Genomic DNA, 16,515 nt, shown 5'->3' with positions numbered 1-16,515 from the left:
CACAAGCAAACTTTTTTTGGGAAACTTTCCATTTTGTGTGTGAGAGAAAAAATGATGAGAAAAAATATCATTAACACTTAGTTTCTTTAACAAAAGTTTCTATGTGTAGACAATAATGAAATCAAACTTTAAAAGAGAATTAAGAAAAAGTTTCTCAACAAAATTTCTAGTGTGGACAGCCACTATGTGAACCGGTGCTTTGAAGTCAAACAAAAAATGTGGCATTAGAGGGTTAAACGTAAACGCTTTACTTATATAAAATCGCTAGAATTGTACGGAAAATAATGAAAAATAAAACTCGACAAATTGCCATCATTGCAAGCAAGCGTTGTCAAAAACGTTTTGATGTTTTGGAAAAAATAAATTAAAATACACCGAAATTAATTAAAAATAATTTATAAATATTAAAACGAACATGCCGCCAATAGAAGCAGATGTGACGGTCGATAATAACCAGCAGTCCAAGCCAATGTCTGGACCCATAATTGGCATAATCTATCCTCCGCCGGAGGTTAGAAGTATCCTTTTCTCTATCAGCTTTGTTTTTTTTTCTTCTAGCAAATTTCCTAGGTTTTCCAGACTTAATTAAGATATTTTCAAAAAACAGATATTGTCGATAAAACTGCTAGTTTCGTAGCACGTAATGGTCCAGAGTTTGAGGCACGTATTCGACAGAACGAATTGGGAAATCCGAAATTTAATTTCTTAAGTTCCGGAGACCCATATCATGCATACTACAGACATAAAGTGAATGAATTTAGGGAAGGAAAAGGTAAAATACTTAAAAGTTTTAATCATTTTTCTATATATTTTTTATTTAATATTTACAGATGCTAGCGCTCCTAGTGTGGTTAGTGGTATTAAGCAGTTATCTGTGACCAGCGCTGCTCAACAAAAACAGCAAGAGCTTTTAAAACAAGTGGCCGAGCAGCAATTTGTCCCAAAAGATCCTCCCCCAGAATTTGAATTTATTGCGGATCCACCATCGATTTCAGCTCTCGACTTGTAAGTCAAATAACAAATTAATTCTCTTTAAAAATAAGTTATTAATCAATTCTATTATAGGGATATTGTTAAGTTAACGGCGCAATTCGTGGCACGTAATGGTCGTCAGTTCTTAACAAATTTAATGAATCGTGAACAACGCAACTTTCAGTTTGATTTTTTGCGCCCTCAACATTCGCTTTTTCAGTACTTTACTAAGCTTTTAGAACAGTACACAAAAATTTTAATTCCTCCAAAGGATTTACTTGGCAAGCTAAGAGCTGAAAGTAATCCAGGACGATCGAGTATGAATCTTGTACTCGATCAAGTTAAATATCGGGCAAATTGGCAAAAGCATCAGGAAGCACAACGCCGTCGAGAGGAAGAAAAAATTGAAAAGGAAAGAGGTAAATAATATTTTTTGTAGTTGTACTAATAATAAAAGACTAATAAATAAAATTGTATTTATTTGTTTCAAGTCGCCTATGCTCAAATTGATTGGCACGATTTTGTGGTAGTAGAAACGGTCGATTATCAGCCGTTCGAAACGGGTAACTTTCCACCACCAACTACTCCCGAGGAAGTGGGTGCTCGCGTTTTAATGGAGGAGCGATTGCAAGAAGATGATGGCGACATTGAAATGCAAATCGAATCAGATGATGAAGACAGCCAGGATGCTCCCAGTACAGGAGGTGCTGTTAAATTGTCACAAATGGAGAATCGCATTGGTATTCACATGAAAGATGTTTCATACCAAAATCAATCATCTAAAAAGGACAACATTCAAGTTCAAGATATGGATGAAGCTTCGAGTGATGAAGAATCACCCGCCGCTAATAAAATGCAACCACCAGTTGCTCCACTTTTACCGCCCACACACGATAAGGTGGTAGTAAAGAAATACGATCCGAAGGCTGCTCAAGTTAAACCACCTAAACCAGCGCCAACTGATGAATTCCTTATTTCACCAATTACAGGTGAAAAGATTCCGGCCTCCAAAGTGGCTGAGCATATGCGCATCGGTCTCTTGGATCCACGTTGGGTAGAACAACGCGACAAGCATACCGTGGAGAAAATCAATCAGGAAAATGTATATGCCGCTGGCACAGCTATTGAAGCAAGTTTAAAACAATTGGCCGAACGTCGTACTGATATCTTTGGTGTTGGCGATGAGGAAACAGTGATTGGTAAGAAATTGGGCGAGGAGGAAACCAAGAAGGATGACCGTGTCACTTGGGATGGTCATACATCTAGTGTTGAAGCAGCAACACGAGCAGCTCGTGCCAATATTACTTTGGAAGATCAAATCCATCAAATTCATAAGGTATTTAACTAAATGTTTCATATTATTTATATATTAAAATTTTATTTTTAAATAATACAGGTAAAAGGACTTCTGCCCGATGAAGAAAAGGAAAAAATTGGTCCCAAACCCGTTGGAGGTAAACCAAATAGTGGTGGAAATCCACATCATAGTAATATTTCCAAATCAATGCATACTCAACAGCAGCCACACCAACAGTCACAACATCATCACCATCATCAACAGCAGCACCATCCACAATCGCAACCACAGCAACACGCATTGCCCCCACAACCTCCTGTTATGATGATGCAAATGAGGCCTCCACCCATTATGCGTAAGTATAATAATTTCATTCTAATTATATATAATATTCTTATATTCTCCATTTAGCACCGCCATTTTCCGTACCAGGTTACATGGCTCCCTTGGCAGCAACTGGTGGCGGTCCCCCGCAAATATCGCCAGCTCCACCAGTACTTGATCAAAGCATTATACCAGTACCACAATCAATACCAGTCGATGATGAACCACCTAATAAAAAATTGCGATCTGAAGATAACTTGGTACCCGAATCTGAATTTATTGCAATGCACAAGGTATGATGCACGACATTTTTCTTTGTATTTTATTCAACTATTATTTTTTTATTCGTTGTTTAGAGTCCCATAACTATACAGGTGCAAATTCCAAATGTTTTGGATAAATCTGAATGGAAATTGAATGGTCAGACAATAGCAGTTTCTCTAGCTTTAACCGATCCTGTTTCATTGCTAAAAAGTAAAATACAAGAGGAAACTGGTATGCCACCAGCTAAACAAAAAATTTCGTATGAGGTAATTAAAATTTTTTGATTTAATATCTTTTTTATATGTCAGGTTTTAACGCTAACTTAGGGACGGACTCTTTAATACTTATTTTATAGTTTGAAGAGTTTACCAAAAATTGACGAATTATAAGATCTATTATCTTTGAAAAACTTTATTTCATTCATTTGTAACACAAAGCCTAAAAAATTCCAAAATTATGCCAAGCAAAACATGTAATCCAAAAAAATCACCTCTTCATAATTAGTTTGCTGTTAGGAATAATCGTATTTGTTTTTCAAGAAACCAACCCGAATTTTCATATTAAAAAAAAAAATAAACTACTCTATGTTCTTACTTTGTTTTAGGGCATGTTCTTCAAAGACAGCAATACAATGGCTTTTTACAATTTGCTTAGTGGTGCTACTGTTCACTTGCAAATTAAAGAACGTGGTGGACGTAAAAAATAAATTCAATTACTATTTGGTAAGAAAATTAAAAAAAAAAACTAATATGCGTCAACTTATTGTTAAAATAAAATAATAAAGTGTTTTTGTAGTTTTATTTTAAAAATATTCAATTGCACTTTTATCAATAAATTCGAAAAACAAAGAAACGTTTTTTAGTTATCATTATATCATTATAAATTTGCGTAAGACAAATTAACAAAAATGAAAAATACACAAAAGCTTTAAGGAATGTGATTTTTATGAAAAAGATTCTGATCAAATCTTTTTATAATTATTATTACTCTTCTATGGTCTTTTATGTAGTAAGTTTATTTCATATAATTTACGATAGTATTAATATCATTTGGATGATTGTAGTATATTGGCCATTTGACGATAACGTTCTAACATGGGGGTGTATATTTCGTCGCTGTCTTTACTAGGTTCACATACACGTTCTAAGAGATTCGGAAGATAACTTATTATAAAATCATAATAACTTAAAATATCAACATTAGTTTTTGTATCTTCCTTTTCTACTTCATCGCCTGCATCCTGATTTGTTTTACTCATATTGGAAATGTCCTGCCTCAAGTCGTCTATATATTTCGCATATTTTGCCCGATATGCAGCACCCTGCAATGCGGCCTCACTTGCTTTCTGCAATTATAGAGTATAAAATCATGAAAGAATGACATACTTCTGATCTATCTGTAATTTGTATTAATTTTACAAACCTGTATATAAACTGGAGCATTAAAAACATCTGAAATTACTTGCAGTATAGACTTATTCACAGATGCTCCTCCAGTGGCAATGATTTTTGTCTCTTCACCGAAATGAAAGCCCATATCGGCAGCAACAGCTCTGCGATGTAGCATTTGCCCCTCTATCAATGCTCGGATTTCAGCTTCGGGCGATGTAAATCTTTAAACAAATACCTAGCTCTAAAAGTACTTGTCATAGAGGATTGTAAATAAATAATACATACTTGCTAATTCCCTTTGCAGCATCTGGTGAAGAGGTTGTATGACTCTTATTCCAACGCAATGTACCTTTGGCTGTGGGAATTATTTCCATTGTGTGAAAATGTATTGCCATATTCCCATAATTACCACGAGGTGTAGAATCCAGCAGTTGACTAAATATTTGCCAACTATTTTGAGCCTCTGAACGTTTAATAGCGTCTCTCACCAACGAACCATTACGAAAGCTAAACCAATAACAGTTCAGATGAAATAAATTATAAATCTTTCATAACGATGATAATTTACAAACCATAAAAGACCCATGAATTGATCTTCATCGGTGGGATGGCACAAAACATGACCCTCCTCTAACACAGGAGGTTTTTCTAAATTCATCATTAATGTGTCGCTGGTGCCCAATGACATTACTAGGCAACCCTTTTCAACCAACATACCAGACAAAGCAGACGGATTGTCACCCGTAAAGGCGGCCACTTTGCATGTTTCGGGCATGCCGAAACGTTGGACAAAAAACTCACATATGTTTCCTATAATAGAACTTGTTTTCACCGGTGTACCCAGACGTTCTTCCAAATCAGGGGCACACGCATTCAAACAAGCTTTTGACCAGGTTTTTGTATTAATATCAAATAAATTCATTCCCGAAGCATCTGCGTAATCAATAGGTGCCACATCACCTAAAAATATTGAAGCTAAAAAACTGCTAACCAACGAAATGCGTTTCGAATCTTCGTACGCATGTGTCCGTTGTTGATAGACTTTCCGGATCTGGGGTCCGGTAAAACGTGGATAGCATTTACTACCCGTTAGGCTGACCATTTCCGTACGACCCCCAATAGCCATTTCCATTTCAAGGCACTGATTCTCCGCCGATCCATCCATCCATATCGGCGTACGTGTCAGAACGAATGCTGAATCATCCACTTGTAAATGCAGGAATTTATCTGGATCGAGGTTTTTTAAAGTCTCTACGCCATGACGTGACCAATATAATGATCCATGTTGTTGTGCGGAGCCTCCAAGTGCTACCACAGTACTTAAATCAGCGCCTTCCATAACCAAGCGATCCATTACAATATCCAAAGCTTTCACCCACATAACTGGTTGTACAAAATATCTAAAGAAACCACATTTTCAAGCGACTTTCACAAACAAGCATACATGCTTAGCAGTTTTATAATTTGTGTATCTTACTCATTCTTTCTTGGACCAGCATTAACACCTCCCGTGGTACGGAACTCTGGTAGATCTGTGTCGAATTGCACTTCGGCGGTAACTAAAACTTTAAGTTCATTATTTAGTTGCACGGCTTTAAGCTAAAAAATAAATTAATAAATGTGTGAATTATTTACTTATTAAATTATATTCAGAATTTATTCTAAAATAACAACTTCAAGAACCAGTGCAAATAGACCCACTTCTGATTCTTTAATAAATATTGTTCGGTTCCATGTACATATGTATGTACTTACGTAGAATCATAGTTCCTATGATAGTTTCCAAAATATTTTGAGTCTATCGATGGCCCTTCGTGAGTTACGACCGGTTAAAGTCGCGTTTAACGGTATACAAAAAATGTGAATAAATTTTATTTATTTTAATGAAAACCCTAACAATTTTATATATTTTGGATTTTTAAACATGAAAACAAGAACACGATTTTACTTTCCATACAGAGTGAGTCGTTACATATTTAGCTAGTTAGTTTGAAAGGAGGATGTATGTTACATCAAATCCGAAGAAATACACCTAGACCACCTTACTAGTGCCTCAGGTGGAAATCGAACCCAGTGTTCCAGCTAACAGGCTAGAATACTAATCTACCGGTGGCCACACAATATACATATTTATGTGTTGTTTCTAGATAACGTGCGAGTACCTACTTTGAGTTAAAATTTTAATCGTATTTTGTTAGTGTAAAAAAAAACAAGATATGTAGTACAAGTAAAATTCTTGCTCAAAGTACTCGCACGTTATTTAGAAACAACACATTAGCCATTGAAAGGTTTTTATAAATCTTTGTAAAATGTGTAAAAAAAATTTATATCCTGGACACACCCCCATAAATATGACACTCCTAAATAACAATAATTAATCTAATGTTACATCATTGGGTGCGTTCTTTTTTGGTATTTTTATGTTAATGTTTTTAAATTTAATTAAAGTTAATACGGAGTAACGTTATCAATTTATTTTTACACTGAGTTCATTTATTTGATTATAGGGCAAATTGAAAAACATACTCGTACTTACAGTGTCTCACATAAATTTGTACATTATCAGGCCTGTCACAGAATTCCATTGGCTTCTTCAGAAAAAGAAAACGAAAAATTCGTTCGGAAAGTTTTGAAGTGGAATTTAAATTTGTATGTAATTAATGTTTTTTCATAAAGTTTTAATAACAAGAACCTTTACTAACATACGATTCTGGTTTTTATAAGCTAAACATAATTAATTTAAATAAAATCAATATAATTTTTTGTGAACTAACTAAATAATTCGGTATTTGGAGAAGCAAAAACAAAATCGATCGGAATAATAATACGGAATTGAAATCATTCCAATAGCATTGTGTGACAGACCTGTATGACATAGAAATTTAGATGAGAAATTCCGAAAAAAATATAAAATTATTTTAAATAAAATTAGATAATTGGAAAATTGAGCGCCTTATTCTGTAAAATAAGAAGAAAAAATAAGAAAAAATGCACTATTGTAAAGGTTCTGCATAAATAGATACAAATTTAGAGAACTTTTGATAATCTTTTTGTGTCAACAACTTTCAGAAACTTTTGAGAGACCCTATACACATATTCACGTAAAACAAGCACAATTTTTATATGTGTTGTAAAATGACAACTGTTATATCAATATTTTTACAATTATACGTGATTAACTTTTTAGAGCTGATAATTAAAACTTTTAATTTTAATTTGTCTTATCAAGAATTTTTATTTACTAATGAGGGCTTTAAATGTTTATTTATTACTAATAACTATTATTATTTTTTTATTTGCAAACAAAATATTAGTCCAGCATCATTTGACCTTCAAATGATTTTAAGATATGTACATCTATGTATACATTGTATATATATTTAAATTTAGTTAAACTACAATTTTTTGCATAAATGAGTTATACAAATAACTATTTTCTATACAGAAATAGAGATATATACGCAAAACGTGCAGTTTCTGATAAAACTTCACATAACTTTCTTTTTAATTGCGTCAATTTTTTACCTATAATATATTTGATATAATAGTCCAGTAAAATAAAGGTTTTTTTGGCTGAATTTTAGATTGCTAAAATGGCCTTTATTAAAAAGGTATTAAAAGTTCCATAAATATCATGTGCGCTAAACGAGATATTGGCGGTCAATAGTTGTTTTGTGCATTATTTTTTTAATTGCAATCTTAATATTTTTAACGCCGTTCTCTATCGTAAATTTTCAATAGTCACAGGTCATAATTATAAAAAATAGTGGATATAATCTACTATTACTATTTCCACTAAACTTCATTAAAACCAGGCTTCGGCTTGAATAAGTTCTAAAATAGACTTAATTTATTTCCAATATTAATGTACGCCAGAGTGTTTTTATTTTTTAAAAATAAAAAAATGGTTACAGATTATTCAAAGCTGAAGTCTGATTTTCATAAAATTTGATGTTATTCATAATTGTGACCTATGACAGCATCTGAAATTATGGATAGACAGACATTTCACTATGGGCCGTAGAGTGATTCTGAGATAAAACATATAAAATGTATAAGCGTATGTTAAAAGCTTATGAAAAACGCAAAAATTATGTTATCCGAGCAATCTATATTAAGATTTGAAAATATCAGTGCAATGGAAAAATAATAGACTACATTTTCAATACCAATCAACCTGCACCAATAAAGAATATTTATGGAAACCGTTTCTTTATCTCCTCACGTTTAAGAGATGTCTAGACCGTTTTAGAATAATATATATTATTTCCATGTGTTGCAAATAAGAATAAAGATATATAATTGAAACTACATAATTTCACAGTTTGTTTCTTCAAATGATTTTCGGTTGATTAATATCATTTTTAGTATTTTAAAAGGAATTATCTTTTTAATCAGTTTCTTTCTGATAACAGGTTTTCAAAACAGCAGAAAATTGGAACAAATTAAGGCGTTACTTTTTACCAATATCGAAAATTTTGTTTTCGAGGAATAACAAAAATTACGACAATTCATTCCGTTTTACCTATTTATGGGTTTTTAGCATTTGAAAACTCGATGATTTAAAAAATGATAAATAAAGAATTTATTAAAAGTTCGTTGTACGGTACCGAACCTCACATTTTACCGAACTCCTTACCCGTACCCGAACGTTAGTCCGGACAATATAAATTGGTAAAATTAAATAAATTTTAGTGAATTCTATTAAAAAAGTCTTTAAAAGAATTGTATTTTATTAGCATTGACATTTTTAGTAGTTTATCGGGACTTTTAATATTAATATTTCTATGTAAAATTTCATTTCAGTAGGATCAATTAAAAACAAAATCTTATTTATTTCAAAAATATTGATTTTGTCGAATGTGGCACAAAAACTTCATAACCGAATTTTTATTTAAAATGCAATGGTTTTTGTTAGATGATCAATGTGCTTATGTTATTTATGTAAATTTTTAAGCAGTTTATTATATTACTAAGTTATCATTAATCGTATAAATAGTTCTTATTATTGGTATAATTTATATATTTTTATTTGTGGTAATTTCAAAATATGTAATAACTTCTTCAGCATAATTTCTGAAAAACATTTCTGTTTATGGTTTCTATAGTGTTTTACAATTACTATTAATGAGTTATGTGTCAGCTAAACACATGCCACCAGTTAACAAACACCCAAAAACCAACCAATAATCAAAATAAAAAATACTCATATAAACAAATAAAAAGTAATGCAAAAACCTATATGATGCCATTCATTATACATAGTACATAATGTATGAAGTTAGACAATCATGTACATATATATCTATGTACGTACATAAGTATTTAAATAAATACGTACAACACTTTCTTTAAGCAGTCTAATTAAAACTTGAAGCAACTTACCTTTTGGGTACTTAAATCGAAGCCCAAGTATGTTGACTTTTCTTCATCCACTGCTGTGCTATTCATTTTCATGGTGTGTATTTATTTTTGAAGATTCAACAAATTTGTAATTGATCTAGTAGTATATGATAGATGATTAATTAAAATGTGATTCTTGTTTTAGATCCCACGTAATTTTTTGACAACATTCAGTAAAATTTATGTATATATTTTATCTTACTACACGGTATATAATTTCACTGTTTTAGTTATGTTAAATCAAGTTTTCTTCTGTTGTATTAAAAAAAATATATTTAAATAATAAAGAAAATATTGGAAAACCGTACGGTGTGCTTTCTTCTTCTGCACATAACAATTTAATAAACAAAAAACACTTGTTCAGGGAGGCTTCTATGAGGTGGTGGCAGCTGTTAAATTAAAAACACCAAACGTCAAAAAACAGCTGTTTGACACTGTGAAAAAATTTGGAAATTAGTATATTGAACAAAAATGTATTTAAAATTATATTTATATTTGCACTGAAAAAGCTAATTCAATAGCTGACGTCATTTTTTAATCTCACTCCATTACTATAAATAATTCTTCGGTTGTGGACTCAGCTGTCTCAAGATTTATTTATGATCTTAACTATAAAATTATTGACAGATCGACTGTCGAACTTACCAATTCAGCTAAAATTAAATCGTTAATTTTATTATTAAAAAATAACAAGCTCCAGGTTTAGATGCTATTGGATTACACTGGCCAACGATGAAAAACTTTTTAATTTTTTCACTAATCGCAGTGTTATTTGGTGTGCTGATCCCGAATATGGAAAGAAAAAAAGTCGTATTATCCACCAATTTTGTTAAGCAAATTTTAAATTTAAAAAATCTCCATGTGACTCCATATGATTTTACTGTCATGCATTTTAAATAAAACCTTTTCAGAATATGAAATCCAAGATAATAGGAAACATATATCTGAAGCTTTACTAAAATCTAATAATGTTAACCCATAAACTCTGAAGGTCAAACTCAAGCTATGCAATATTGAAATACATATTTTGTTTTCAACCGATTTAAATGAAACGTAGGAAAAATATATAATGAAATTTATGATGACATCGAAAAAATCGAAATTAATCCTTAAAAGTAAATATATTTCTATAATTATATAAAATGTCCTTAATATAAAAGTACGGATTAAGTTAGAACGTATAAAATGAGACTTTTTGGTACTTTTTCAGTCTTTAAAAAGCACTTTTTGAATTTTTATACCCTACACCACCATAGTGGGGAGGGTTTGTACTGATGTTTGTAACGCACAAAAATATTGGTCCTACACACACCTTAAAATATACCGATCGACTCGGAATCACTTTCTGAGTTGATTAAGCCATGTCCGTCCTTCTGTTTGGCTGGCTGTCCATGTAAACCTTGTGCGCAAGGTACAGGTCGCAATTTTCAAGATATTTTGCTGAAATTTGGACCATACGTGTCCAAAGCCTATTGAAAATGGTTGAAATCGGTCCATTATTTCACCTAGCCCCCATACAACCCTACCCCCCGGAAAGGGCTTTTGAATTCATAATTATGTTAAATATTGTAGTATCTCTACAAAAATCGGCAACACTTAGTTCTATATACGTCTTAATAATACTACCGATTTTCGTAATTATCGGACTTTATTTGACCCTAGCCCCCATAAAAAGTCCCTTTCAGAAAATGACTTGATGGTCAATAATTCAATAATAAACACTAGTATTACGATGAAATCCAGCATACATTACTCAAATGTAAACGTAAAGCCATGTACCAAAATTTATAAGGATAGGCCCATATTTACCCTTGCCCCATATAACCTCTCTTTTAGAAAATCACTTTTTTCAACAAATTGTTAAAATATTTCGGAATTAAGGTAAACAACTTAAATGCTTTGTTATTAAATATAATCCACATGTTTCCTATAATATTGAAGTGGCCTCCGGTAGGTTAGTGGTTAGTGTTCTAGTCTGGTAGACCGGAGGTGGTGGGTTCGATTCCCACCTGAGGCACTGGTTAAGGAGCGCACAACAGGCCCGATAGAGGCCTAGGTGTATTTTTTACAAAATTGTTTACACCTTACCATTTTACAATTGGTATTTTTTGATTTTTTGTAATAAGATTCGTTTAGACTTTTTAACACATCATGGTGAAGGATATATTAGATTCGGCACAGCCGAATATCTATAACTATAAAAACTTCGAATAAAACAGTATGACTGCTTAACATGAATTATTTGACAGCACACAGTGGTATAGGAAAAAAAAAAGAGGGAAATAATTCGGTAACTTCTAAACGGTTAATCCGATTTTAATGAAATTTGGTGTGCACAAAGAGGAGGTGTTGTCGAGTTTAGGTTTTGAATTTGGACCTTATAGGCCAACCAGGGGCCCGGCGGGGGGTCATCAAATTAGGACACCTCGGCTATGTTAAATTTTTAAAACGATCCTATTTCTTCATTTGAGTTCCGATTTAAAAAAAATTTCGTATATAGAATCTCCTCATCGAGCACTATAAAAAATGTCGTCGTAGCAGTAAATTATCTCTTATAGTTTAGGAGATATTCGCATTTGAATATTAAAATTTTAAAATTTTTACCGTCCTTACTTTAGTTTTTTTATAATAGCAGGTCCAAATATTTCCGATTTTCGCCATTTTTTTTTATTTGCTTAACAACAAGTTTATATACCAAGCAGTGAAAGAATTATGTAAAAATCATGACTGAGTCCAAAGTTATAGGCATTTAAATTTAAAAAATTAAAAAAAGGCGATTTTTTGTCATTTTTTTGGGAAAAAAGTATCTTTTTCTTTTTAAGTTATCTAAAAAGTTTCTAAGAAGATGTATATAGAATTTATACTTTTTGGAAAGCTGACTTTACATAAAATACGATAAATGAAACAAAACCTAAAAATTTTTGATACCGAGGGGACCAGGTCCATCCAAAAAAACCCTATTTTTTATGGAAAATTAAATTTTGAGCAAAAATTCTCAAATCGCATAGTCGATATCAAATTATAGTGACCTGTTTTATATGACCCAATAAGTTCTTAATCATTTTGTAACGGGTTTCGATAACCCCGCCCCTGGTATGGATATAATAGGCAAAAAACCAAAAAATCCCATTTTTGGGATTTTTTAAAACTTTTTTGGGAATTCCGGGATTTCTAATAAGAAAATTCGAAATTTTTATTTAATTTTGGATTTTGAGTAAAAAAATCTACCTAACTGTAAAATTTCATCAAAAAATATTCATAAATAAAATTTTTATTGCAATTTGAAAAATTTGTATCTTCGCAAAAACTGAATAAAAAACATTTTTTAATTTTTTTTAAAAAAAGTATTCCGCGAATTTTTTAATTTTCAAAAATTATATACAGTTTTGAAAAATAGACAAAATTACCTTTCCATTGATATATAACATGCCTACCTTATGTTTTTTAAGTGACAAATTAATTAAGGAAAACTCAACATCTTTTAGAAAATTTACCTAGCACTATTATTTTCATCCATATATGTAACAAATTTAAGAGTTAACCTTATGGATGAAAATAATAGTGCTAGGTAAATTTTCTAAAAGATGTTGAGTTTTCCCTAATTAATTTGTCACTTAAAAAACATTAGGTAGGCATGTTATATATCAATGGAAAGGTAATTTTGTCTATTTTTCAAAACTGTATATAATTTTTGAAAATTAAAAAATTCGCGGAATACTTTTTTTAAAAAAAATTAAAAAATGTTTTTTATTCAGTTTTTGCGAAGATACAAATTTTTCAAATTGCAATAAAAATTTTATTTATGAATATTTTTTGATGAAATTTTACAGTTAGGTAGATTTTTTTACTTAAAATCCAAAATTAAATCAAAATTTCGAATTTTCTTATTAGAAATCCCGGAATTCCCAAAAAAGTTTTAAAAAATCCCAAAAATGGGATTTTTTAGTTTTTTGCCTATTATATCCATACCAGGGGCGGGGTTATCGAAACCCGTTACAAAATGATTAAGAACTTATTGGGTCATATAAAACAGGTCACTATAATTTGATATCGACTATGCGATTTGAGAATTTTTGCTCAAAATTTAATTTTCCATAAAAAATAGGGTTTTTTTGGATGGACCTGGTCCCCTCGGTATCAAAAATTTTTAGGTTTTGTTTCATTTATCGTATTTTATGTAAAGTCAGCTTTCCAAAAAGTATAAATTCTATATACATCTTCTTAGAAACTTTTTAGATAACTTAAAAAGAAAAAGATACTTTTTTCCCAAAAAAATGACAAAAAATCGCCTTTTTTTAATTTTTTAAATTTAAATGCCTATAACTTTGGACTCAGTCATGATTTTTACATAATTCTTTCACTGCTTGGTATATAAACTTGTTGTTAAGCAAATAAAAAAAAATGGCGAAAATCGGAAATATTTGGACCTGCTATTATCAAAAAAACTAAAGTAAGGACGGTAAAAATTTTAAAATTTTAATATTCAAATGCGAATATCTCCTAAACTATAAGAGATAATTTACTGCTACGACGACATTTTTTATAGTGCTCGATGAGGAGATTCTATATACGAAATTTTTTTTAAATCGGAACTCAAATGAAGAAATAGGATCGTTTTAAAAATTTAACATAGCCGAGGTGTCCTAATTTGAGGACCCCCCGCCGGGCCCCTGGTTGGCCTATAAGGTCCAAATTCAAAACCTAAACTCGACAACACCTCCTCTTTGTGCATACCAAATTTCATTAAAATCGGATTAACCGTTTAGAAGTTACCGAATTATTTCCCTCTTTTTTTTTTCCTATACCACTGTGCAGCAGTTCAGTTTTTGCTTAGTTTGGACACAAACTAATTAAGAAAATGTTTCTACATCAAAAAAATTCAAACAAATTTAAAAATGTTTTTCCAGTTTACTTTGAAATTTTGAATCTTTACTTATCAGATACACAAACCATCACAGGGTGTATACATATATTTTGAAAACATGGGAGCATTGTTATCCATACTTAGTTTTTAAGTAGGTATGTAAACTATCGCTACTTATGAAATTTATACCTACTTACATTTGTACTGAAAATGTATATAAACTTCGAAAAAAACATGACTATTAAGAACTTCATTTATAATTAAAATTTTAAAAATTGAATACCATTTATTTGAAATACTAATCATCAAATTCTAACGGGTAGTTTTTGAGAAAATTTAGTTTTCACCACAAAATAAAGTCGTTTCAATTATTTTTTCTACCACTGTATGTACCTACTTAAAAATAAAGCATGGATAACAATGCTCCCAAAATTTCAAAATATATACAGGTAGGTTTGTGAATTCGATAAGCAAAATAAAATTGCCACATGTAAATTTTCAAAGCATAATAAAATTATGTCGACGCAAAAAAATTTTCCGTCCCGGATAATTGATGTTGCCGGATAATCGAATTACGGATAATCAAGGCGCTACTGTATAACTATATAAACTTCGAATAAAATGACTGCTTAACATGAATTAATTGACAACAATTAAATTTTTGTTTAGTTTGGACACAAACTAATTAAAAAAATGTTTCCACACCAAAAATTTCAAACAAATTTGAATTTTTTCCAATTTGCTTTGAAATTTTGTATCTAGCAATTTAATTTTTCTTATCAAATTTACAACACATCACAACAGGGTGTAGTATATATTTTGAAAAATTGGGAGAATTGTTATCCATACTACTGCTGTGTTTTTTTCGAAATTTATATATATAATTATAAAAACTTCGAATAAAACAGTATGACTGCTTAACATGAATTATTTGACAGCAATTCAATTTTTGTTTAGTTTGGACACAAACTAATTAAAAAAATGTTTCCACACCAAAAAAATCGAACAAATTTGAAAATGTTTTTCCAATTTGCTTTGAAATTTTGTATCTGGCAATTTAATTTTTCTTATCAAATTCACAAACCATCCAGGGTGTATATATTTTGAAAACTTGAGAGCATTGTTATCCATACTTAACATGACCAGATGGTTTTGGAATAAAAGCGGCATCCGAGTGATTAAAAGCGGGATTTGAATGAAAATATATTGAAAAAGCGGGATTTTGAAAATTGTCATTCATTAAATCCGGATTTAATAAAACTTAATAGCAAAACAAGTAAAAATATTATACTCGACAAAGACGTACATATGTACATATATCGATATTAATATTAATTTTTAGAAACAAAATATTTTTGTCCAACTTTTTAACCATGAATATATATGATCGGTTAATTGAGGTCAATTATAAAATTCGGTAGAGAGATTTTTGCTTGTAAGAAACTTACTACTGTATATGTGTTTCAAGCCAGTAATGTGCGTTCAAGTCATTTTCTGAAGGAGACCTTATATGTGGGGTAGGGTCAATTATGGACCGATTCTCATAAAATTAGGTAGATAGATTTGTGCTCGTAAGAAACCTAAGTATGTCTAATTTCAGCGCTGTACTCTTATTTTTAAGCCAGTAGTGAGCGTTAAAGTCATTTTATGAAGGGGCCTTATATGGGGATTAGAGTCAATTGTGGACCGATCCTCATAAAATTTGGTAGAGAGATTTTAACTCATAAGAAAGAAAAATTCGATAAAATCACTCTGAAATATTAGTTAAAAAAATTAAAAAAATGAAACAAATCAGAATGGGACCACAAATAGAACTAATTATACCCTACACCAACATAGTGGGGAGGGTATTATACGTTTGTGCTGATGTTTGTAACGCACAAAAATATCGGTCCTACACCCACCTTAAAGTATACCGATCGACTCAGTATCACTTCCTAAGTCAATTAAGCCATGTTCGTCCGTCCGGCTGGCTGGCTGTCCATGTAAATCTTGTGCGC

General features: G+C 31.1%; 2 protein-coding genes across 4 annotated transcripts; one reads left to right on the top strand and one right to left on the bottom strand.

The window, feature by feature from the left end:
* The first annotated feature begins 223 nt into the window (after nucleotides 1–223).
* On the top strand, nucleotides 224–3,601 carry LOC119616264 (splicing factor 3A subunit 1). Its single transcript, XM_037972597.1, has 9 exons — nucleotides 224–518; nucleotides 608–772; nucleotides 831–1,005; nucleotides 1,066–1,391; nucleotides 1,464–2,308; nucleotides 2,369–2,624; nucleotides 2,681–2,886; nucleotides 2,950–3,123; nucleotides 3,462–3,601. The coding sequence occupies exons 1-9, from the start codon at nucleotides 416–418 to the stop codon at nucleotides 3,561–3,563; spliced, it is 2,352 nt and encodes a 783-aa protein (XP_037828525.1). The 5' UTR covers nucleotides 224–415; the 3' UTR covers nucleotides 3,564–3,601.
* A 37-nt stretch (nucleotides 3,602–3,638) lies between these two features.
* On the bottom strand, nucleotides 3,639–10,001 carry LOC119616265 (xylulose kinase). 3 transcript variants are annotated; one of them, XM_037972600.1, is made up of 7 exons: nucleotides 9,854–9,994; nucleotides 9,634–9,748; nucleotides 5,726–5,847; nucleotides 4,821–5,648; nucleotides 4,534–4,755; nucleotides 4,280–4,469; nucleotides 3,663–4,202 (listed from the first exon to the last, which is right to left on the bottom strand). In XM_037972600.1, the coding sequence occupies exons 2-7, from the start codon at nucleotides 9,703–9,705 to the stop codon at nucleotides 3,903–3,905; spliced, it is 1,734 nt and encodes a 577-aa protein (XP_037828528.1). In that variant the 5' UTR covers nucleotides 9,706–9,748; nucleotides 9,854–9,994; the 3' UTR covers nucleotides 3,663–3,902. The 3 variants fall into 3 exon arrangements, with proteins under 3 accessions (XP_037828527.1, XP_037828528.1, XP_037828526.1); XM_037972598.1 differs by having other exon boundaries at nucleotides 3,903–4,202; nucleotides 9,960–9,978; XM_037972599.1 differs by having other exon boundaries at nucleotides 3,639–4,202; nucleotides 9,634–10,001.
* Nucleotides 10,002–16,515: the final 6,514 nt, after the last annotated feature.

This window comes from Lucilia sericata, unplaced genomic scaffold (genome assembly GCF_015586225.1).
Source record: "Lucilia sericata isolate MDLA Ls3-8-SP2 unplaced genomic scaffold, ASM1558622v1 Contig000064F_arrow, whole genome shotgun sequence".
Taxonomy (NCBI): domain Eukaryota; kingdom Metazoa; phylum Arthropoda; class Insecta; order Diptera; family Calliphoridae; genus Lucilia; species Lucilia sericata.
This window is presented reverse-complemented; position numbering and strand designations above follow the sequence as displayed.

Coding starts and splice junctions, on each gene's coding strand:
- LOC119616264 (XM_037972597.1), top strand. CDS start 416: ATGCCGCCAATAGAAGCAGATGTGACGGTCGATAATAACCAGCAGTCC. Junction 2,625..2,680: donor GAGGCCTCCACCCATTATGC/GTAAGTATAATA, acceptor TTCTCCATTTAG/CACCGCCATTTTCCGTACCA. Junction 3,124..3,461: donor AACAAAAAATTTCGTATGAG/GTAATTAAAATT, acceptor ACTTTGTTTTAG/GGCATGTTCTTCAAAGACAG.
- LOC119616265 (XM_037972599.1), bottom strand. CDS start 9,705: ATGAAAATGAATAGCACAGCAGTGGATGAAGAAAAGTCAACATACTTG. Junction 5,649..5,725: donor GCTGGTCCAAGAAAGAATGA/GTAAGATACACA, acceptor TGGTTTCTTTAG/ATATTTTGTACAACCAGTTA. Junction 4,470..4,533: donor GCTGCAAAGGGAATTAGCAA/GTATGTATTATT, acceptor ATTTGTTTAAAG/ATTTACATCGCCCGAAGCTG.